The sequence below is a fragment of the Acomys russatus genome, chromosome 24, assembly GCF_903995435.1.
Source record: "Acomys russatus chromosome 24, mAcoRus1.1, whole genome shotgun sequence".
Taxonomy (NCBI): Eukaryota; Metazoa; Chordata; class Mammalia; order Rodentia; family Muridae; genus Acomys; species Acomys russatus.
In genome coordinates this window covers 17,770,589-17,795,233 of record NC_067160.1, presented here as the reverse complement: position 1 = coordinate 17,795,233, position 24,645 = coordinate 17,770,589, and the positions used below count along the sequence as shown (strand labels likewise).

Sequence of the window (24,645 nt, the reverse complement as noted above, 5' to 3'; positions counted from 1 at the left end):
GACATTCTTCATCAGTTTCTTCTCTTGTGATAACATCTGTCTGTCTGTCTTTTTTTTTTTTTTTTTTTTTTTTTCCTATCTCTACTTCCTTTGCCTTGCATGGAAATCTATTATATTTAACATACTATAGAGAATCTACCTCTGCCCCACAGGGAAAACTATCACATTCTAAACACTATAAAGAACCTACACCCAATAAGAAATAATTAGGATCATTGGTATTTGCCTGAGTTAGAGTTAGGTCTCTAAGTTGAAACAATACAGGCTTCCGTAAGGACTGAATAAAACAACAACAACAACAACACACACACACACACACATACACACATCCTCCTCCTCCTCCTCATCATCACCATCATCTAGTGGATGACACAGCATCCATTTAAGCCAGTGTTCCCACATTTCAATGCATTGCTCATCCAGAGGGTTAAAGTACACACTGCTGCATTGTATTTTCAGAGCTTCTGATTCTGTAGTTTGAGGATGGAGCCAAAGGACTTACGGTTATTGACTGCTAAGCCTATTTAAACACCAAATGATGATTTCTACCCGATGACTATTTTTAAGTGCCTGTGTTTTGGCTGATTTTATCCAGTTATCCGAGTATATTTTTAATTTGGGAGGCCTTTCTTGACAAAGTTATGAAACAGACTCACTTTCCTAATCAAATTGGTTGTATAATTATGAGGTTAAACATACATAACAGTTGACATATGAAGCAGTGTTTCATAGTGTTGAATTACCTTTTCCTGGGGAGACAAACACACAAAAAATATCTGTTGACCTCAGATGGGCACTAATGTCTGACAAATGTACTATTTCACCAGAGTCCAAGTTGGTGAGACCAGTGATTTTATTGGACTTCCTACAGAGAGCACATGAGAGAGGAGTTTCTCACAAGAGTCTATGTGAGACAGCAATAGCTGTATCACCACAAAGTTCCAACAGACCATGACAGATGCATGGAAACTGTACGATGGAATCCCAACTTCAGTTACCCTTTTACTTCTTGTATTCTCTAGTACCTCCCAAGATGCTTTGCAGATGGCAAAGGAACGCTGGCTAGAACCTCAAGGAAGGATGTCCTGATTTTCCTCTCCTCCAGTCACAGATTGGAGGCAGGGGCTGGACAAGTGGCACATGGGTTAAAAGTGCTTGCTGTTCTTCCAGAGGATCAGAGTTCATTTTCCAGCACCCATGTCAGGAGGCCATTAAGACTTACAGCTCCAGTTCTAGGGGACCCAATACCCTTCTGTTCTCTGTCAGCATCTGCCGGCACTTGCTCATGTACATTCAAACACATGTGTGAGCTCTCTCTCTCTCTCTCTCTCTCTCTCTCTCTCTCTCTCTCTCTCTCTCTCTCTCTCTCTCTCTTTCCTACACAAAAAATAATAAAAATAATCTTTGTATATAAAAATTATAGATAGATTCTCTCTAATTTGTCCTCCTTTTTTTCTCTCTTAAGGAAATTGTCATTAATTTTAGCTAACCAGAAGATTATACAAGATTACTGGGAAAGTTTGTGAGTTTTGAATATATTTAAACTGTAAAAACTAAGAGAGGAAGAAATGTGAGGGATGGTGCCAGAACAGAATGTTAACATTGTGTGTTCCTACAGTATAAAAAGGATAACTAACTTGAATTGAGAAGGAGAACTTAGTGGGAAATTGACTGATTGCAGAATTGCTTAATAGTTGGGAGGCAGCTGACCAGCTAACCATGGCAAATCAAAAAGCGGGAGAAGGGACATTTAATAGTACAAAAGCAAACTCTAAGAAAGATAATACTGTTGACAAATGTTGGGTGGGGAGGACAAGCAAGGGAGGGGAGGAAATCATGTTGATTTTACATGCTGCTCATATGGGGTTGAGCTAGAGAGATAAAAGTCATTTAAATTAGAAAGGTGCAGGCCAAACTTACTATTTAAATATTCATCCATTTAAAAAACATTTATAAGTCTTTTTACAATATAAATACCAGTGGAAAAGATATTAAATGTTTTCTATGTTTATGGAACTTGTATTCAGGTAATAGACTATTATGTTATTGTATACCTTTAAGATTAAGACAATTGAATGAACAACTACCACACAAACTCAAAGAAGTTTCAGTGCAAAGTTAGCCAGAAACTAATGGATTTTTCTATATAAATGTTAAAGCAGTTGAGATTATAGGAAACAGTATTGCTATTGATAATAAGACCCATGAAGAATGTCATCACAGGGAATACACATTACAAGCTTTTCTAAGAAGCACCTGAGGAGATCATTAAGTACTCTTGATCGGCATCCGTGACAAATAAAATGAAGATGATAATTATCCTTCTGTTAATTTAAGAGTTGTATGATCGTATTACAGATACCAACATGTTTATTTGGTTTTGTCTCAATTTTATGTATTAACAAGTTAATTCTTGTGACATAAGTTCTTGTAACATAGAAATATAAATGTCTCTGAGTATTAATTAGCACATATTACTGAGACATGAATGATAGACCAGTGGAAAAGCAGGGTGAGCTTTCACTGGGGCAAAGGTGAAGTGTGCTGTTGGGATAAGGGGTAGCCTTTTGTACTGTTAAAGTTCTGCTTCTCACAGAATATCAGGATATAGTCAAAATGCATCAAGGATTTGTATCCTTCAAAACCCTGAAAGTATCAAAGAATATTTCTAATCTTAATATCTAATTCTAATTAAAGACAAGATTGGTGAATTCAAATGCAGTTTTAGCAAATAGCTGCATAGATTTTTTTTTTTTTTAAGTAAAGAATACTCTAAGCCAATTTTAAAACAAATGACATACTGGATAAAAAACAAAAGAAAACAAAAACAAAACCCCAAAAACTTTGCAATAGAGAAGTGTTTAATCATTCTAATAAATGAAAAAAAAAATCCTACAAATATGTTAACAAGTCAAAGGTGGTAAACTAGGTAGTAGCCATGAGTTTACTCCTCACCTGACAGCACAATCTGAATGGTTTTAAAGATATGAACAAGCTGCCTCTCTCATGACAAAAGGAAAGTCATAACTACACTGAGAATCTACTTTTTATGTATTCTGATGGAAAAGATGAGGCTATTCTGTTGGGTTGAGGAGGTCTTGGGATATGACCATTCTTTCTTTTCAAAGAGTAAATTAATAAAGTTAGTAAATTATTAATATAAAAAACACAGTCGGGAGTGGTGGTGCACGCCTGTAATCCCAGCACTCAGGAGGCAGAGGCAGGTGAGTTCGAACTCTGTGAGTTCGAGGCCAGCCTGATCTACAAAGTAAGTCCAGGACAGCCAAGACTACACAGAGAAACTCTGTCTTGAAAAACAAAACAAAAGCGAAAAGAGAAAGCACAGATCCCTTGGACCTACATTCTTTTAATCCGAAGAATGAATCCCACCATTTACTGACATGTTGAATTTATTGTTGCAGCACTCTTAGAAGGCTGGGCACTAGCAAAGTTAGCAGAATAGACTAGAAAGTTTGAGTTGATTCTAACACTTCACAACAGAAGAGACATTGTTTTCTGAATGGATTTGGAAACCATCCAAGACACATTCTAAAGGGGGAAAACCCCAGGTCCAGAGCAAAGTCCACAGTCTACAGTAATTTATGTGATTGGGGGAGGGTATAAGAATACTAAGGTTTGTTCATGCAGAATAACCCTGGCAAAAAATGCTTTAATGCTCATGTTTCTAGTTAAAGGAATAAGAGGGACCGAAGTACCTGGGGCAGTGTTGGGTGATGAAACTTAACTTTAGCATTTTTAATTTGTGAGCCGTAGGTTTTGTTGTTGTTGTTTGTTTGTTTTCTCCTACTACTAGTAAAAAATATTTTCTCTCGTCCCCAAGGTCCCGCCTTGCCTGTTTATGGTTGCTGTTATAGACAGTGTCATTTTCCACAATGATGTAGCCATTATGGGATGAGTTAGGATCAAGGAATTTAGAGGGAAAGTTAGGATGACAGTAGCGGGTAGTGTGGCGATTATAATCACAATGAATTATATCGTATGATGCTATCAAAATAGTGATAAAAACATTCATCCCTACAGGAAGGCTGTATAACCAAAATATAGCAACGACTCCTCCCGCTTCTCATATTCTCAATTAATAAAGTCATAAAAGGAGATTGTAGTTTCTCTCATTACTTACTGAAAAGAACTTGGGCGCATGCCCCACTGAACGCTGGCAAGTGGCATTTATAGACACAAGACCAGAACACTTTGTAACTGGATGCCATTCACTGTGCTTTTGGGGTATCTGTCTGTCTCAGTTGGCTCAGGCTGCCCCACAGACTGTTGTAGACCAGGGACTCAAGCAATAGGCATGAGCCTTTCACTGATCTAAAGTCTGGAAGTGTGATATCTGGGTGCCAGTAGTATTCACTTCTTGGGTTTTGGGAGGGGAAGGACAGAGCATACAAAGGAAGGGGAGAGGAGGATGGGGTTGGGGGAGGGCAGTGGCAGCCTCAGCAGCAGTGAAATCTCAGTAGGAGAGCTGCTCTTTTGTGATAGCCTCTTCCCAAAGGCATCACCTCCTCCCCTTTAACAGGTAAATTGTGGGAGGGGCAGACCCCTTGAGTTGCCAAGATACTTTCAGGTCCTATGTGTATACTGTTACAGCCTGGCCAGTGAGTCTTCTCCCTCCTCCCTGTTTGGCTATTTCATCTGATGATAAAGCAAACAATAAATCAAGGAATGGAACTCTCTTGGCCAGTTTTGTCGTACAGCAAGTTCCCCTCTTGTGATAGTCAGAAAGAGTTTCTTTAACATCTGGAAGAGAAGGGAGAGAGAAAAGGAAGACAGCTAACAGGTAGTCAGTGTAACATATATTTTCAGTCTTTGCCACAGTCGCCTGTGAGTTGATAAACCACCCTTGTTTGTATTGATAAAGAGACCAAAGCTCAGGGTGGCTAGTGGGGTGAGGAACTGGGTTTATGCCTCTTGTCTTAAGACCATCTTGTCCATGTAAGTTCCCTTAGGTCACGTGTAGGGTTAGTAAGACTGGAGGTGTGGTCTAGTGAAAGTGGATGACAAAGGAAGAAAAGGAGATGACTGTGTGACACAGATGGGGAAGGAAGATGAGAGAGGAAAGGGATGTGATACTAGAAATGACACCTTAGCAGATACATTTCGGAACTGTATTTTGTCTTTTCAACATCTTCTGTTTATAAGATCTGTAAATATGCTCCCCCTCCCCTGGAAGGTGAACTATTTGATTACTGTCTCTGTAAACTCTCCCCTTGAAGGCCAATGGAGCTGACTCAGCTGGCTGCTTGCTTCATCCTCTCTTGGTTGCTGGTTGCTTCATAAGAAGTATTTGCTGATAAGGAAAAAAAATGCAAGCATCGGGGCAAGATTTTTACTTTTCTGTCTTGTTTGATAATGAGTAATTTAGGTATTATCTTTGCTCATGCCTCAAATGCATGGACTAGATTCCCAGTCACAGATACAGAAATTCCAGCAGTAGGAAACAAAGGTAAACTCCAGCTGTATGTAAGGTGAAACCTGTGAACGGTAGAAATAAAAATGGGTGAAAAAGTTTTTTTTTCTGGTATCTTGTTTCGTAGCATCCTGATGAGAAGAGATTAGAAGGACTCTCCAAGCAGCTGGACTGGGATGTTCGGAGCATTCAGCGCTGGTTTCGACAAAGACGCAACCAGGAGAAACCCAGCACCCTGACCAGGTTCTGTGAGAGCATGTAAGTACATGTCATCATTGTCATCATCATCTTCTTCTTCTTCTTCTTCTTCTTCTTCTTCTTCTTCTTCTTCTTCTTCTTCTTCTTCTTCTTCTTCTTCTTCTTCCTTCTCCTCCTCTTCCTCCTCCTCCTCTTCCTCTTCTTCCTCCTCCTCCTCTTCCTCTTCATTCTCCTCCCCCTCCTCTTCCTCCTCTTCATCTTCTTCCTCCTCCTCCACTCCTTCTAGACCCCAGCCTCCTTATAGAGCATGACACCTGGTGAGGAAATGGATCAGGAAATCTGAGGGACTAGTAGTTTTAAAGGATTGGCGATTTCCAGTATGGATCCAATAAATAAACTGCAGTTCCTAATACAGTTCCTTCAGGGAAATTGATTAGAAGGCTTACCAAGACATTTTTTCCCACTCATAAAAAATAAGCTTTTAGGATAATATTAAATCAATGGGTAATAGCAAAATCCTATATTCCTAGAGATTTAAGAAATGGCTGTATTCTATTCCTGTGTGCATTTTAACAAGGCATTGCTTGACAGTGGGGATATAATGAAAGTCTCTTCTGTTTCATGGCATGTAGATTGTATGCTAATAAAAGTAATAAAAAGCCAGGGCTGGCAGAGGGCTTCATGGATGATCTGAATTCATATCCCCAGCACTCATGTAAAAGCTGGGCGTGGCTGTGTACATTGTATCTGTAATCCTAGCAGAGAGGTGGCAGAGCCTTCAAACCATTGGCCAACTAGCCTAGATGAATTGATGAGTTCCAAGTTGATTGAAAGACCCTGTTTCAAAAAAAAAAAAAAAAAAAAAGATAAGGTGAAAAGTGATTAAGTGATTTGAGGAAGTCACCTTCCACATATGCATGCATAAGTACCCACTTGGGTACTTGGACCTACATGGACACATGCACAAATAATAGAATATGCACTATGGTAACCTAAGGAAGATCTAGACACTGAGTACATACCCAGCTAAGATGGGACAGGCCCTATGTGCTCTTCATCTTATGAATGTGGCCATTGCTGTGTATCCAGCTCTATCTTTGAGGACCTTGGACCTGACACCTGATTATTTCAGCAGTAGTGCTATTAGAAACATCCCTTTTTCACAGCACTTCCTATTTTGAATTCGAGTTCCGTTTGCATCTTCAGGTTTGTATTTCAATTAGCCAAAAAGAAGTATTTCAGCATCGCATAATTAACACTGAGAGAGCGAATGAGATGCAGAACCATACCATAAGTTCCTGCAGCTGGGGAGATATGAAGAGAGTAAATGGGATCATCAGGAGGAGAGGATATTTATAAACTCCTGAGGGGAGGGGGGACAGCTAAGTAGATGCGATCTGTGAAACGCATCTCATACGTAAACTCAGTCGCAGTTCCTGGCAGGATTTTGTATCTAGGCTCTGAGCAGCAGCTGGAATTGCTTCCTGCCTTGGTCTTTGCCCCGTCTCTAAAGGGCCTGGCCTCTATCACTGAACAGTGAGTCTGAGCAGGAGTGAGATTGGACTGCGGCCTGTGCTCTAAGTCACGTGCTCTCTCTTCATGGTCCAACTCACTTCTTTGGTGGCACGGTGAGGCTTCTTCTATGTGAAGATGGAGAGTCCGATTCCCTGCATGTGACTAGGCAGCTGAGATTCTGCATCTTTAAGAGGTTCACAGATGCTATTGCTGCTGCTGGCCCAGACACCACATTTTAAGTAGCAATCACCGCTAAACTACAGGTAACAAGACAATTCGCTTGGCTACGCATATCTCTAAGTGAATGACAGAGGTGTGGCAGTGCACAGGCACAGTGGAGAGGGTGGACAAAATGCAAAGCGTATGTCACAATCTCTAACCACAAGAAGCTCACTGCACCTGTGTCAGATGGGTAAGACCTGAGTACATATGTAAGGTCCATGGTCCACATGAGATAATAGTCAGGTATGTACTAAGTGATATGGACAGTCAGGGATTAAAGATCCAATCAGAAAGATCAGCTGTTAGAGGCATGTGGGCCTTGCTGGGATGATCGCAGGGCCGTGTGCGTGACCCAGTGCTGATGAACTCTTATTGGACACGCCTCTTGACTTGTAGTTTGGCGGTTCTTCTCTATTTCCAGTGCTGGGTGTGTGCTTACTCTGAGCCCTTCCTGTGTATTCTAATGCATTTCATCTCCAGCTTAGTCTCCAAGCTCTTTCTTTTCTTACTCTATCTAATTCTCCCCCAGAAATCATTTCTTCTCAACAACAGTTTTCTAAGCCATATGTGTCCAGTACAGATATTTCTACCAAGGAATTACTCTGCTCTCTGTAGTATCTTGTGTTGTTACTATGATGACTCCCAAAACATCACTCTAAAATAGCCCACCCCCACAGCCTGCCATTTTAAAATTTGGATGATTTTTCTGCAACCGAAGGTTCAATATGAGACTCTTACCCTGATAACTAGAGCCTGGCTTTCACCTGTGGAGGTCACTTCAAAGGTCCCCTTTCTTCCGCAGGGCTGGGCTTCCACTGCCTTGCTCACGTGTCTGATGAAATACTCTTAGCCTAGGACACCTGCCACTTCTGGTTGCCCACTGTCCCCTACCAATTCTTCAAATCCCAGGCACAGGCCAAAGTATGGCCTAACTCATGGGCCAGGACTGAGCACAACTTCCTTCCAGTCCTCAGAGCACTTGCAGCAAGTATTGATGTTAAAAACTGCAGTCTCCTCCTGCTTCGCGTTTTGACTTAACTGTTCTCAGTCTCTTAGTTGTATCATAAGTGACTTCTGGAGAGCACCAGGGCCACACACATTCCTCTTAGCCTTTCCCATAACACAGAGACTACCAAATGAGTACTTGTAAACTGAGGATGGGTAGAAATGGCGTTGTTCTGGAAGGAGTCGTGGATCTCAGTTACCACATGGCCACAACTGAAGAGTGTTTAGTACATACCAGCCTAGTGGAAATATTCTTTAGGAAAAATTTCTGACTCTGGAAAACCAGATGCAAAGTTCAAAGGATAGAAATTCTAAGAGCTGCATGTGTGGTACAACCTACAGATCCAATTAGTCAGGAAGCTGGTATGAAGATTCTTTAAGCCTGGGCAATATAGTGAGATCCTATCTCAAAACAAACAAAAGACTCTCAAAGGAAAAGATGACGTGACAAAGGAGAACGTGGAGAGAAAAATGTGAGGGGTAAAGTAGAATTACATTAGTCATGTGTGCGCATGATTTTTTTTTTTTTTAACCTGTAAAAAATGTTGTAGAAGAATAGCTGTCAACCAGGGAGGATGTACTGGTTGTTTTTTGTCAACTCAATACAAACTAGAGTTACCTGGGAAGAGGGAATCTCAAGAAATTGCTTCAATCAGACTGACCTGTGGGCGTGTCTGTCGGACATTCTGTTTGGTTAATGGTTGGTGATGGGAGGAGGGTCCAGCCCACTGTGGGCAGTGCCGCCTCTAGACAGGGTAGTCCTGGGAAACAAGGAAAGCAGGCTGTGCCATCACAGAGATCAAACCATTAAGCAGCATGCCTGCACAGGCTCTGTGCTGCATAGTTTTATGTCAGCTTGACACAAGAGAAAGTCGTATGAGAGGAGGGAGTGTCAACTGAGAAAAAAAGCCTCCATAAGAACTGGTCCTGGATTCTGTAAGAAAGCAGGCTGAGCCAGCAATGAGCAGCAAGTGAATAAGCAGCACCCCTCCATAGCCTCTGCATCAGCTGCTGTCTCCAGATTCCTGCCTAGCTTGAGTTCCTGTCTTGACTTCCTTTGGTGATAAACTGTGATGTTGAATTCCCCCCCCCCCCCCCCCCCCCTCCCCGTCCCATCCAAGTTGTTTTGGTCATGGTGTTTCATCACAGCAATGGCAACCCTAACTAAGGCAGTCTCTGATTTAGTCCCTGCCTCCAAGTTCTGCCTGTGTGATAATGCTTAAATTAAGAGTCTGCTTTCTGGTCAGCTGAGACTTAAGACTCAACTATGGTTCACAAGAGATCAACGCCACTGAAAGTGAAACCTTTGCTTTAGTGAAACATTGAACACTGGTTAGCTGGGATTGAGAAGCCATCTATGATTAATAAGAGACCAACATTGCTGAGATGAAATCTGGGAAGTGTTTCCTCAGCATCCTCACACAGAGGCTGTGGTGGGGGGTGTGTGAAAGCTGCATCTCAAGTTGGTATTGGAACTTGGTTGTGTGTAAGAGTCTCCTACATGATACTTGTCTTGAAGGCATCAAGGAGTCAGAGAGAGTAGCTGGAACTTGACACCATGCGGGCTTGGAATCCCCATGGGGAGTCCAAGGAGGCCAAATGGTGAAGGGACAGCCTCAGTTGCAGTGGGGACCCAGGGATTGAAAGGGTAATAGAGAAAGGCTGAAACTTGGTACCCGAAGAAGCCAGCAGACCATTGATGAAGGTACAGCCTTAACTGCAGTTCAGACTGGTACTTTAGAGACTCTGGGATGATGAGATGATTGCCAAGGATAAAGGATAACAGTACTGTGTAATGAGCAAGCCTGAGCCTACAAAACAAGCTATGTGGGCTACAGATGACAAACCTGGAGAAATGGAGGTATTGAAGCCTGCTAGACCCCAGAAGATCATGAGTGAGTCCTAAAACATCTGAACTTTGTATACTTTTTTTTTTTTTACTTTGGTTTTGTTTTGATCTGATTGTATTTGTGCCCTGTGTTTTCATTTTTAGAAGTGGAAAGTATGTAACTGATTTTGCAGTAGCCTACAGTTAAAAGACTGGGTACTTTAATTAAGAGAACTTTGACTTTTAAACTGTTGAAAAATTTAGACTATGGGATTTAAAAAGCTGGCAGGTGCTTTATATTGTGATATTAACATGAGATGTTGGGGAGAAATAACAAAGGAAAGGTTATGGCTGAATAGGGATGGGTTTGTGTGCTGAGTTGGTGAAGGTCAGTTGTGCTGATTAGCACAAACTAGAGTCCCCTAAGAAGAAGGGACATCACTTGAGGAATTGCTTCTCTCAGATTGTCTTGTGGATTGTATGTGGGGAATTTTATTGGTTAATGGTTGATTTGGAAGGACTCAGTCTACTAAGGGCAGTACACTCCAGGCAGGGTGGTCATGGCTTATATAAGAAAGCAGGCTGAGCAATCCATGGAAAGCAACACAGTACGCAGAGTTCCTCCATGCTCTCTGCTTCCCTTCCTGTCTCCAAGATCTTGCCTAGGCTTCCTGCCATGATGAATTGGAAAGGGTAAACCAAATAAACCCTTTTCTGTTCATGTTGCTTTTGGTCAGTATTTTGTGTCAGCAACAGAAAGCAAACAAGAATAGATATAGTTTACTACCACCTAGTGAGTTTTCCTAATGGATGTTCAAGTCCTACCCCAGGGTGTTTGGATTTATATTTATTTATATGCTTCCCAAGTGCAATAACATTCTCATTCATCTCCCTTTCCTAGTTGGTCTCCTTGTTAAAGAAAAAGAGATGACTGCTATTCAGAAGGACTGACATCACATTAGACAACTGAAGCACACATATTTGCTGATTTCAGATTGGGAAGTGTGTGTGTGTGTGTGTGTGTGTGTGTGTGTGTGTGTGTGTGTGTGTGTGTGTGTATTTGCAGTCAGACTCCCTTCAGGGAGTAATTGTGTTTTGTTTTTCATCAGTGTGAAGTAGCATTGATGTGCCTGCTGAACAATGCTTGTACACACTGATGAGATGATGAGTCTGATGTCTAGCTCACCTACTTAATGCACGTAGAGTGACTGGAAGCTGTTCTGTGCACAATGCACAGAAGCACTGATCCTGTTTTTCTTCCCTCACTTGAAGCAGGCACTCACAGCCGTGTCAGGTTGGGTGACTATTTCTTCCCAAAGCATTTAAGTCTGCATTGGAAACTGAAATAAAGTGGTTTTTGGTACTGTTTTATTTTATTGGTCTTGAAAGAGAATGGAGAATATATAAGAGATGATGTCATGTGAGACATTTAAGAAGAAACTGGTTCAGGAAAGAAGCTGATGCTGGTTGGGATGGGTGAAAACCCTGCCACCGTTCTCTGACAATCTTAGTAGAGTTGTATGCTTCATCCCCAGGACAGTAGAATTAAGTTATGTCTTCCATGACACAGGAAGATGTTAGTATAAACAGCCTCCTTGTCACTCAAGGCTTCAGACTTGTCTCCCGCATTCCTTAGAGCCCTGAAGTACATTTACTAGCACACACCAGGGAGTAAATATCCTATAAGACTTTCATTAAAACAGTCTGTAATTGATCAGAGGGACAAACTTGCTGTGTGATAACCTTAAAATGCAGGGTGAAAAATAATCACGCGTCAAAGATTAGTAATAGTTTACTCAAACTGAATGTTTTCCCCCAGGGCTTTCAAGAACAGAACTTTAGTTCCTTGGAAATGACCCCTGAGACTCCCTTTAGGAATTCCATTCCAGAATTAATGCAGAGTAAACCACACCCAAATGCTGCCACTCTAGTGGCAGATTCTTGAAGTTGTGACCTTGTTTCCACAAAGAAGCCCTGTGGTTTCCTTAATGTGAGATCCCATTGGGTTTGGAGAACTCAGAATGATAATGAGGGCTTAATCATTTGCCCTCATGCCTTCAATTTGGTCACTGTGAGTGAAATTGCTTTTTTATTTGGATAAATGAACATTGCTGTCTTCCAACCTTAAAGAGGAAATGGAAACAACAGTTGGGGTGAAGGAACACGGGTTGAATAACCTTGGAAATAAGCAGCCAGTTCTCTCAAATTCTTTAATCTGAGATCATATGTCCACATCATACAGCAAACGCATTTGCCAAATTTTCATAACCAAATATTTTTTTTGCAAACAAAAACCTCAACAAAATATATGTAAACAATTTTCATATGTTCCTTATTCTGGGAAGAAGCAAATTTTACCAGAGGAAAAAACTCAGAAGTGCTTTTTCATCATATCATGAAATGACTGTCTTTAAAAAAATATTAAACAGAAATGGCAATTCTTTCTTCTTTTTGGTACAGGGCCTTGAGAAGTTGATGCTGGCGTTAAGTGATAAATACAGCTATTTGTATTTATCGTGGGTCGTGGTGGTGGGGGTGGTGCTGCAAATGGGTGCATATGTATACCCAGAGAATACTTACCCAGTGAAGCCCAGGTCTGTTTATTGGCCTGGCCCTTACTGAGTAGGTTTGACTACCTCTGCTTCTCTGGTGCTGGAATTACAATCATGTGCCACCATGCTCAGGCTTTTTGTATGGATACTTAGAAATCCAAACTCAGGATCTCCAGCATTTTGCCAACTGAGCTGTCTAGCCAGCGCAGTCAATGCAGGGTTTCTTTCTTTCTTTCTTTCTTTCTTTCTTTAATTTGTATTTATTTAGCTTTTTTAGAGAGGGGATAATACATTTTGTATGGTCTATAACAAGGATATCTTCTTTCTTTCAGTATTGGGATATATGATCAGCGGTGTTTGGATTCTGATCCTGAGTCTGAACAAAATCTGATCACACAGTTGGAATCTTTGTTCTTGAAAAACACAGAATTGAACTGTGTTGTTGCCTTTGTGATGGTGAGAGTGACTTTCCATGGATGTAGGTTGCTCAACACCATCACTCAAAACACATAAGTACCTGATCACCTCTCAGCGTATGTTTTTAAAAATATTTTATTAATTTATTCATATTACATCTCAATTATTAGCCCATCCCTTGTATCCTCCCATTCCTCCCTCCCTCCCACTTGCCCCCTACTCCCCTCCCCTATGTCTGTGACTGAACGGGACCTCCTCTCCTTATATATGCTCATAGGATATCAAGTCTCTTCTTGGTGACCTGCTATCCTTCCTCTGAGTGCCACCAGGCCTCCCCATCCAGGAGACGTGGTAAAAAATGGGGCACCAGAGTTCACATGAAAGTCAAACCCACTCTCCACTCAACGGTGGAGAATGTCCTTTCTATCCCCTAGATCTGGGTAGGGGTTTGAAGTTTACTGCCTATATTGTCCTTGGCTGGTGCCATAGTTTGAGCAGGACCTCTGGGCCTAGATTTGCGCATCATAATGTTCTTCTTGTAGGTTTCTAGGGCCCTCTGGATCCTTCTATTTCCCCATTCTCTCCTGCTTCTCTCACTCAAAGTCCCAATAGGATGTCCTCCCCTCTGACCCACTTTCCTGGCACGTAAAGACTTTCATGGGACATGCCCCTTGAGCTAGTATCTCGATATAAGTGAGTTTTTACCATTTGACTCTTTTTGCTTCTGGGTGAACTCACTCATTATGATAATTTCTAGTTCAATCCATTTGTCTACAAATTTTGGGAATTCCTTGCTCAGCATATGTTCTATGCTCCTACTCGACACTGTTATTTTAATGCGTTATTACCTATAGGTTGTATTCAGGTAAGTTTTTGTTGGGGGGACAGAAGTCAGCAAACTTATATAAGTAGCTATATTTTAGACTAGAATGGACTTTGTTGTAATTATAACTCTGTCACTGGGGCTCAAAAGTAGCTAGAGACAATGCGAAGGGGAAAAGCTCACTTACAAAGAGTTTATTGATGTTGAAATTTGAATATATCATTTTGATATTAGGAAGTATTAGGTTTTTAAAACCCTTTCTGCCATTAAGAAATGTAAAACTCTTCTAAGGCCTTGGACAGTACTCAAACAGGCAGCTGGCTGGATTCAGCCCAGTGACCCATTGCTTGCTACCTGTGCTTTGCCTTGGGATTGTAAACCTAGACTGGTGTTTCTTTTGGCATTGCAAGATAGATAATGTGGTCCCTCCATGTCTGGCACAGGCACTTCCCAGTTTCCATACCATAGGAACACCAGGGCACATGTAGAATTGGATGCCAGTTGCTATTATTCCTGGAACATGGTTTATTGAGGGTCCACAGCTGCAGTTAGCCCAACTGGCTCCCACTGAAGGCACTTAATGTCTTTGCTGTGATGTCACTCTCATGGTGGAAGATCTGAAGGTTGCTGAAGTGGCCTATAGACAGTGGGCCCTTCTTCTTAGATTCCTTCCTGTCCTGGACCTGCAGTCTCTAGCAAAGCAAACTCAGGTTTCCTATTTGGATCCAGCCCCTTATATTCCCCACGCCATATGGCTAGGATTTCACTCATGTGTAGCAGCTAATTGCAAAAAACAGACTTCTGCTAAAAATATCAAGCAAGGCATACCTTGGTCAGCTGGCTACACCTTTAGCATGTTTGTGCTCTGCTTACATTTGGTCCATTGGTTTCACTTTAGATTCTAAATTTATAACAATCTTTTTGATACTAATTTTCAAATAATTGTATCTAACATGAACTAGATGAAGACAAAGAAGAGGAATAATCAAATTTATTAAGGTTAATATTCATAACGAATGTTTGCCTGCCGGTTTTTGATTCTATAAACCATGTCTTCTCTTTTATTTATTTTTAAATATACTTATTTCCTGAACTTGGCATAATCAACTTTGGCTATAAAGTATTATAAAACTGTGTATAGTGTTCATTAAAAATTAGGAGAAATTACTCAAAAGTCTATTGTACAGAAATAAGTATTTATCATTTAATAATTTCATAGGTATGCCCATAGCAATATACATATGTAAGCAGCACTGTGCATATGTGTATTCGGTAAGTTGGTAACTACAGACAGATACATGGGAAGGGAAAGGGGAGAGCAGTGAGCCGCCCACAGGCCAGTTTATCAGTCTTCAGTTCCACCTGTGCATCTCCGTGCTGTACCTGTGATTCAGTAACAATGCTTGAGTTAGTGGTTTTATAGAACCTGCTTGTCAGACTGCTTGAGGAAGGCTTTTGAAGCATCATGTTCTTTATCTCCAGGGTCTGTGAGTCATCTGCCTCTGCACGATGGTGCAGTCAGTTGTGTGCTGATGTGGCATGCCCAGTCCCTACAAATGGCTACACGATGTAGAGTTGCATGACAGAACAAAATAGCATATGATGTAATGACATTTTATAAATGATATGCCGAAAGTGTGGACACTTAACCAAAATACCATCTCAGTTTCTCACATGTTAACTGGCTAGGAAATACTCAACCATTGCAATAAGTATGACACCTTTTCTTAGAAAAGTCCTTAAGTTTGCTTGTTGATGGTGGCATTTTGGTTTGCCTGAGCTGCCATAAGGAAATACCACAGATTGAGTGGGCTAAACAGAAATTCTGGAGGCTGGAAGTCTGAGGTCAAGATGTGTTGAGTTTGGTTTCTCCTCAATCTTCTTCCCTTGGCCTCTACTTTGAGGAATTTCTCTTGCTTTTTACAAGGACACCAGTCAAACCAAGCAGGATCCCTACCTGTTTGGCACCATTTAGCCTTAGCTATCTCCTTAAATGCTCTCTATTAAGCTAGAGCTTCAGCAACAAATTTAGGAGGTACAGTGGTCAGACAGTAACAGTGTAGGAGGGGCTCAGACCAAGCTACGGGGAGGAGATGGAAGGAGGTTACCTGAGATCAGAGGGCAGATTGCAACATCCAGTGGATATGTCGTGTGTGTGGCTGTGTTCGTGGGTATGTGCGTGTGCGTATTCCTGAGACACTCAGCTCTGTACAGTGCAAATCGAGGTACTTGTCTGGTGTTTCCTGCAGAGGAAGTCATCGATAAGCAAATATGAATGGGCACATTAGAAAGGCATTAAATTCTCACAGGCCTCACAGACAAAGTGATGGGATGAGCCATGGCGCCAGGCAGTCGGAATCCATGCCTTCTTCTCAACAAAACCCCATGGGATTTTTGGGAGAATAGCTAGGCAACCCTAAGCCTATTTATTTATAAAAACGTGTGTATTAACCGTGACTACTCCATACAGTTGTTGAGTTCATATATTGAAAGAGGTGTGCCGTACCTAGTAAGAGTGTAGTGAGCATCAATTACCTTTCGTGTTACCTGTTTTCTGTCCTTAATAAAGTTGAGAGAATGCGTGAGTAGCAAATAGCTACCTGTCCACAGTCTACCCTTGCCAGTGGGCCCCTTCAGAGCCAGAGTTACCCCGTGTAAAAGAGGTGGCTCTTGTGATGATGTTTTGGGAAGAGAGATCCATGGAGACGCAAGAAGAGCCAGCTTTCAATGTCCAAAGGAGCTCTTGTATTCTGTGGAACCTAAGGAGGCAGAATCCACATGAATCTGCAGAACTATTGACTGTGGCATTACACACATATGAGAGAAAAGATACAAAACCAGTGTGAGACCAGAGCCTGGGCACCATTGGCTTGCCGCTGTGCAAGGACGTGACAGAAGTGGATGAGAAAAGGTGTCCTACTTCAGCAGGGAGCGATGCCTGCTGTGTGCGCAGAAGCCAAGGCTTTTGAAGCACCACATGAGAAATGTCAGAACATGCAGTGAGTCTCTTTGAACCACGGAGGTTTAAAATCTGCCCAAGTGATTCTGAGAGGACACAGTTTGCCTCTGTCAGGAGGGAGGGAGGAACAAAGCCTGGTGCCCAGCGGCTCTGGCCTTGGTAAAGCCTCCTCTGCTATGGCAAAAACAGTCTGATCAGCCTTAGCAGGTCAGCACGGCTCCTGGAGACAGATGCTTGCTGCTTAATGTGCTCATTATTAGTTCTAGGGGCTAAGGAAGGACTTTGAGGGTTGGAGTCAGATGCAGCTGGCCCATGTTATTGCTCAAGTTGTGTCACCTTGGCGAATAAAGTCACTCTCCCAGGGTGCTGCCAGTATGGAAGGGAAACAAGAAACGCCCAGTCAGAGGGTGAGGCTGGGAGCAAATGAGAGAGCGTATGTGTAATGTGTATATCACTGGGTCTGCACTGCTTTCCTCTGGCCTCATAAAGCTGAGTAAGCAAAACTTTCTGAGATTCAGGGCCTCGCAGGGGCAATGGGTTCTACTGATTAGTAGAGTTGATCAGCATCTCAGCAAGTCTGCCATTCATTACCTGGGATACGAAAGAGGAACACTTCTTCCCCAGTGCCTCGCTGTGGCTTCAGTCTTGGTTATCTTGAATTTTGTATCCTAATTTGCCATCAAGGAATCTGCTTTAAGCCAGATTTCATAGCATTTTAAAAAAATGTAGACTATGCTGCTTTTCAAATTTTATTTTATTTTATGTGTGTTGGGTGTCTTGCCTACATGTACCTCTGTTTTCCCTGTGTGTGCCTGGTGCTCTGGGAGGCCCTGAACTGGATCTCTAGAACTGTAGTCACAGAGGGCTGTCAGCCACCAAGTGGGTGTTGGGAATCGAACTCAGGTCCACTGGAAGAACAGCCAGTGCTCTGAATTCCTGAGTAACTTGTCCAGTCCTGTAGCACGTATTCTTAATCCCCATGTTTAGGAGGCTGAGTCAGGAGGATGGTGAATTTAAGGTCAGCCTGGCTACACAGTGAAGTTGAAGAAGTGGGCTACATGACAGGACCCCATCGCAAAGCAACAGCAACAACAACAAAGCCAAAAATCCAAGCAAGAGGACCGGAGAGAGCTGAGTTTTGTGGTGTGGGAAGGATGCTCTCTCTGTGGCTCCTTCTCAGTGTTGCCTTCCCTCCCTTTCCCACCCCCTTCCCAGGACGGACAGTTTATTGCTCAGTGTCTAGTTTTCGTCTGACTGCTCACCATCCTCAGTGATAAACTTGGAGTGACCATGTCCCTGTGCCTAGAGTCCTTAAAGAACCCGTGGCCATTGCCGATGTGTCTGATTGTCCTGGAGTTGGTGTGCAGAACTCCTCAGCGGTGATCTCCTGAGGTGTGAGCACAGTTTCTAGTAAATTGAGGTAGGGCTGACTGTATTGGTGTGTAAGATAGTGGGTGATGGGCATTTTGGCTGAGTGATAGGGTGTACAGCTAGTTCTCAAATAGCAGGATTTAAGCAGATTTCAGATGATTATAGGGGAGACAGGTTAGGTTATTCATGGGCCCCTCCAAATTTAATTTCCAAGTAAGCCATGTGACAAGAAATTTAACAAAAAGGGAGTCAGGTGAGCCACTGTCACTTTAAATGCAAAATGAACTGTTGGCACTGTCTACAATGCTACTGTGACTTGAAAGCATTAAATATGTTAGAAGAAAAATCATTTTAAAGTTGGCTCCTGTTGCTTGCTGTGCATGGTATCTTAGAAAATGTTGTCTGGTGAAAGGTTGTTTATTGTCCCTTGGGCTGGACTATGCAGGAAAGTGCAGAAGTGTTCTGCCGATCTACTATGCCTGAGGCTATTGGTGCCGTGCACACAGGCTTGCTTGCATCGTCATAGTCTGGTTAGAGTTAACAGAATTGACCTTCAAGGCTCAACCATACTGCCTAATTCATGGAGGCTCTGCCAATTCCTCTATTTAGTCACAGGTATAACAAAATTCAATGCATTTAATTTTAGTGTCACCTGGTACTTTCTTATAAATGTGGTAGGCACTTAATGTGTGTCTGGGTCTTGGGTCTTGGAAAGGCTTGGATTCGCATGTAGCTCTTCCTAAATTATCTCTACCGTATAGTGTTAGGGATGGCTCAGGAATTCTATGTGGAATTGTGATCAGAGTCGATATAGAAAGCGGTGCTGTGGGGCTTTATTTGCTCACAGTACATTCCTTCCTCTCATGCCCAAGTGACGAAACTCCACAGAGAGAATCTCCTCCTTTCTCCTTGATGAACCCACAGGCCCTTAGTTCTTCAGCCTGATGGCCTGTGCCCTCTTTATTCTTTGCATCTATCTCTGCTATAGGCTGCCCTCACCCTGGGTCCTGGGGGCGTGGCTTACTTCCCTTTCCATCCCTGTGCTCAGCACAAAGCCTGGCACTCAGTAAAGCCTATAGCTTGAGACAGCTAATTGGGCTCCAGGAGCTTCTTTGACCCTTTGGGAGCTAGCAAATTGACTTTAATTGGAGAAAACTTGAGTTTGTCTTTCAGATAGTTCCAGGGAAGGCTGCTGAGGGAGGGAGAAGTAAGTGGGGAGGGCTCTCTGTCTGAGGCATAAGTTCGAGGATGATGACAGTGGAGGAGAGAGCAGGGAGAAAGCACTGTAAGTTGCAAAGGCTGCTGCAGGGAGCGGAAGCCACGATGTGCTCAGCTGTGCAACTCTAGTAGGCATGGGGAGGCATGAGCAAGCACAGGCAAAAGGCAGCTTAGCCCTGCCTGACCTGCTCTGGCTGTGTTCTCTTCATAGTGAGGGACACATGCTGTTCGGCTTCAGTGTCCCCAATTGGCCCGCTTTCACAGAAATGCCATGGTTACTGAGTCCAGCTCACTTAAGAGTAGGGTTGGTTTTGTGTTACCTCATACCAACCTATGAGATATTTTTGAAAATAAAAACATTTTTCTCAAAAAACATAAGCCTCTCTTTAGTAGATATGTAACAGTGGTGATTTTGAGTAGGCACCTTCCTGACCTTGTGCGGTCTTCCGGTCTCTTCTGAAGGAAGATGGGGCTATTATAACACATAGAAGTGACGCTGTAGATGCTGAAAATTGAACATTGAAAGGTCAAGAAAATAAAACTAAATTAAATTAAATTATTATCTTACTATTAGCTATACCTATTGGGTCTTATTTATCTGGAGGTCCAATGCTCAATCCATTGAGAAAGAGAGCCAAGTTATTGTGTTTTATTTTACAGGAAAAAAAAAAAAAAAAAACCCCTATCAGGATGATGGGTATTTTGCTGTCAACTCAGTCCTCGGAAATGAAATTCAAACAGTGAAAAAAGTTAAATTAAAAAAAATACAAATTGTCAACAACAACAAACCCAAGACATGTAATCAGGAAAGAGTGGGTGAGCTTGCAAGCTTCTGAGGTCTAGTGAAGACTTGAGACCAGGAATGTGCCAGAAGTTCCAGAACAAATCACACACCCTCCGAATAGAAATCTCATCCACTTCATTTTCCCAGTGATTATGGAGGACTTGGCAGTTGCGTGCTGCTTGACACCAAATCCCTATCTTCTGCTCTTCAGAGTTGAGGCAGGACATGGGCCACGGCAATTAGATCGGTGTCACGGAGCTCTTGTGCACGGGCTGAGGCCTCATGGTGTACTGAGTGAGCAAGCAGATGAGATTCAAGAGCCCCACGTTTCCAAACCTGTGAGGAGCGATTTCTGTATATGTACATTTATAATTGCTTTTGAGGAAGAATCAATTTTGAGGTGTATAGCCTGAGATACATGTCGGTTTTTCTTACATCATTTCTGTCATACAAGGACAAGTTTGTGTCCAGGGAGCCCTGTGCCATGATGTGTCCATCATGTAAAAAGATTTAGCCAGGCCTTCCTGTGGTGTCTGTGTCTACTATTGTTCCAGGGCCTTGGAGAACCAGTGAGCCTGGTATGCTAAAGCCACTCAGGAACCCTCAGTGAGTGTTCCTACTCTTTTGTTGTCTTTTCTCAGTGGCTGGGTAGGGGAGGCTAGGACTAGGTGAATAGCCAGAAAGGAAGGAATAGTAGAAATACTTTTGGGTTTATATCCAGTCCATTGTGGGGGGCCTGAAAAGTGGGGCTCTGAAGAAAAATGGAAGACAAATGAGAAATTTTCAGTGTATGAAGAAGGTGGTCTGGGTCATATTTTGTGGATTAAGAAGTGAAGGGCTGACAGTTGCAGGTAGCACATGTTAGTGACCCCACACAGATGCCAAGAAACAGCCAAATGCAAATATTTCTAATGCTGTTGTTTTGTTGTCCTTTTCCTTCAACCGTCTTTTCTTCCTTTGTTTACTGAGATAATGCCTCTCAGGCTGAGGACTTTGCTCAGCTATTTAAGTGCTGACCTAGATGTGTGAAACCCCTGGTTTCTTCCAAGGAGTACCATGTAAACTGGATGTTCAGGCACATGTCTATAGCCCTAGTGCTCCATGGGTGGGGGCATGAGGATCAAGGTCATCCCTAAATAGCAAGTTCAAGGCCAGCCTGGGCTACCAAAACGCCTGAAAAGGTTACACGTCTTATCTATGCTTTTCTCTTGTCACAATTTTAGTCATGGAAATATATTCAACTTGAACCACTTTCAGCTCTTTTTGATTCTGCTTCTAAAGTGGCACATGATGTTAGATGCATCATTTCCGTTTGATTGGCTCAACACGAAAATATTGTCTTCTCAATAACTATGAAGCATTTGCAGGAATTCTGGCTAAATACTTGATATACTTAGTGCAAAAGCATCACTTGTATGGTTTTCAGTGTGGTCAATGAGCACTTTTTGAGTCCTTGCTTTTATGCTGGGCTCTGTGTTGTATGCTGGACAGAAAACCTGGGTCTCTTCCCTTGACAGACAACGATACTGTTTCCTTAGTTCACCCCTAGATATTAGTTCCTCGGCTGTAACACAGGACTAATAATCTCAGAAACCTAAAAGAATTGCTGTAAGGATTTAATAAAATAATTCATAGACAGCACCTAGCCTAACCCTTAATTACTTTTCAATTTCCAGTACTTAAAGTCAAGAAAGTGAATCAAATGCCTCCCTCTAGTCAAACAGCATTCCAGGCTTGCTTATGTCCTGGAGTACACACTGCTACCATGTGCTCTATCTGAGTTTTATTTCTATCAGATACCCAGGTGATGTAATATTTTGGTAGGTTTTGTTTTAAAAAATATATAGTGTGTTTACTCTTTGAGGATTCCACACAGGCGTGCAGTGTGTTTTGATTTTGATCACCTTTACCCTCCTACTCCTCTCCCTCACCTCTAGATCCACTCCCTATCTCCATGCCCAACCCCATTTCATGCCCCCATATTTTCCTTATAATCTACAAAGTTTAGTGGTTTTGATGTGATGACTTCTGTCCGAAGAAGTAAAACATACACGGTGGTGCAGGTGAAGGTGGTGGTGGTGGTGCAGGTAAAGGTAGTAGTGGTGGTGGTGATGATGGTGGTGCAGGTGAAGGTGGTGGTGATGGTGGTGGTGGTGGTGATGATGGTGGTGCAGGTGAAGGTGGTGGTGGTGGTGGTGATGATGGTGCTGCAGGTGGTGGTGCTGCAGGTGAAGGTGGTGCAGGTGAAGGTGGTGCAGGTGATGCTCCTTCTTGTTCATCTTGTTGCTGTTGTTGTTCTCCTCCTCCTCTTCCTCCTCCTCTTCTCTTCCTCCTCCTCTTTCTTGCTTCTCTTTCTCCTCTTCCACTTCCTCCTTCTCCTTCTTCTTTTTTCTTTTCTTAAAAAAATTCTTGGTTATTGAGAGAAGGAATAAAAACATGTTTTTTTTTTTTTCCTGGCTTACTGATTTCTTAAGTGGCATGTAATTTTAAGTCACAATTCTTTATTTGTCTGAATTCAGCAAAATATGACCCTTATGGTCCTAGTGGGAGGCTTGCATTTCAGGCCAAACGGCCAGAGCACACATGGTCTGGAATGCACAGGGTGTCTTTTCTCCCTCTGTCTTTCTACCATTTACCCACCTGCTCACCATTCATGTCTTTACACTTAATATGGGTTAAAATGGAACCTTAAATTTAAAACGGAGCCATACAGTTAGTTATTCTTGACACTTGTTTTGCCTGCACTTAATACATGTCAGCTCTTACCCTACTGAGAATAAGTAGTACATAAGTAAATACATAAGCAGTATGTAAATAAGTAGTATATTGATTGTCACCTGAAATAAAGAAGGGCCTCACTAGACTCTCTTCTGGAACAAGTTTTAACTTTGGTTAAGAATTTTATGAGGGTTTCTAACAATGCCACAGATGTCACAGATTGTTGCTGAGTCTGGAGTACTAGGTTCATTCTTGTTATTTTGTTAATAGGCCTCTGTTTCCAGGGAGGATGGTGTAACCATCCCTGCCCCTTGACCTTATGCTCTCTCTGTCTCCCCGCTCCAGCCTAGCGTGCCCTCCTCCCACCTTACCTGCTTAACAGGCACCTGTGTCAAGACTCAGGTCAGCTTCCTTTGACAAACCATGGCTAGTTCCTGAGTGCTACATTCTGCTGGGCACAGTTGTCAGTGTCCAGAGAGGAGCACACCTGGAAGCAGATCATTGTGACCTGTCACCTAGCCCATGAAGGAGGCATTCTCAACTAATGTTTTCTCCTTTGTGTAGCTCACTTAGAATTGATATCAATAGTTTTCTGCTCTTACTTAATATTTCCTTTTTGTCTTTTAGACTGCAAATACTTTTAGGGAATCCCTTCATGTTACCCCTTTTAAATACCTGGCCATGCTTGCACGTAATTGGTGCACAGCGAGTGTTTCCAGAACACAAAATGAGTCAACATGGGCTTTTAGGCTTGATAGCGATCCAAATATTATGTGTCTCATTCTTCATTCATTCTGGATGCCTAGTACCTGTGGACCAGTCCTGAACATGCATGGGATTTGGTTCTTTTACATTTTGGAGGGGAAGGAGGGTCAACAAATAAATAAAACATAAAGGATATCAGTAGATTCAAAGTATTGTGGAGGAAAAATGAAGCTGAAGAGAAGGTTGTATATGAATCAGGGATGGGTAAAAGCATTCAGGGACAGCGGGTGAATATTTCCCGAGAAAGTGAAAATTGGGCCAAGGCCTAAAGGACATTAGTAAGCTCCATTTACGGTAGAAGAAGCATTGCAAATGCCCAGTGAAGAGTGTACTGGCCAATGTGAGGTTTGTAAGTATGCAACTGAGGTCAGGCAGGGTGGCCAGATTGAACAGAGCCTTATTCAATGCTGGAAGACTTTGATTTTTGCTGGTAGGTCAAGTACCACTGAGTGCTATTGAACCAAGGAAACAGGGAATATGAGGGAGGCTCAGGCTGGCTGTGTTCACCTTGAGCTGTAGGTGTGGGTTTGCTAAAATCATAGTAGTGGAAGTATACAAGAAAAGAGATTATATCCAAAAACATTGTAAAATTTTGGTTTTTTAGAACCAAAAGGAAGAAGATGTTATGAGTGTCCAGTCTTCATCACCCAGATCCACTGAGTGGTGTTGGATGTTGGTTTTATCTACAGCTTGTCTTGGTGACTTCCTTTATAGTTGGCTACACACATTGTTTCTCTGCTTCACCATGCATCTCACAAAATGTGAACACGGCACTACATGAGCAGAATGCCAGCGTCATGGGGATCTAATGAGTCCTTCCATCCAGGCCTGTAATGTCA

General features: G+C 42.3%; 1 protein-coding gene across 2 annotated transcripts in view; it reads left to right on the top strand.

Annotated features, from left to right (window-relative positions):
- The window catches only part of Cers6 (ceramide synthase 6), a 254,092-nt gene that overhangs the window by 70,481 nt on the left and 158,966 nt on the right, over positions 1–24,645 (top strand). For both annotated transcript variants that reach the window (XM_051166944.1, XM_051166945.1), the window contains exon 3: positions 5,559–5,689. In XM_051166944.1, coding sequence (XP_051022901.1) covers positions 5,559–5,689 — 131 coding nt within the window. The remainder of the gene's footprint in view (positions 1–5,558; positions 5,690–24,645) is intronic.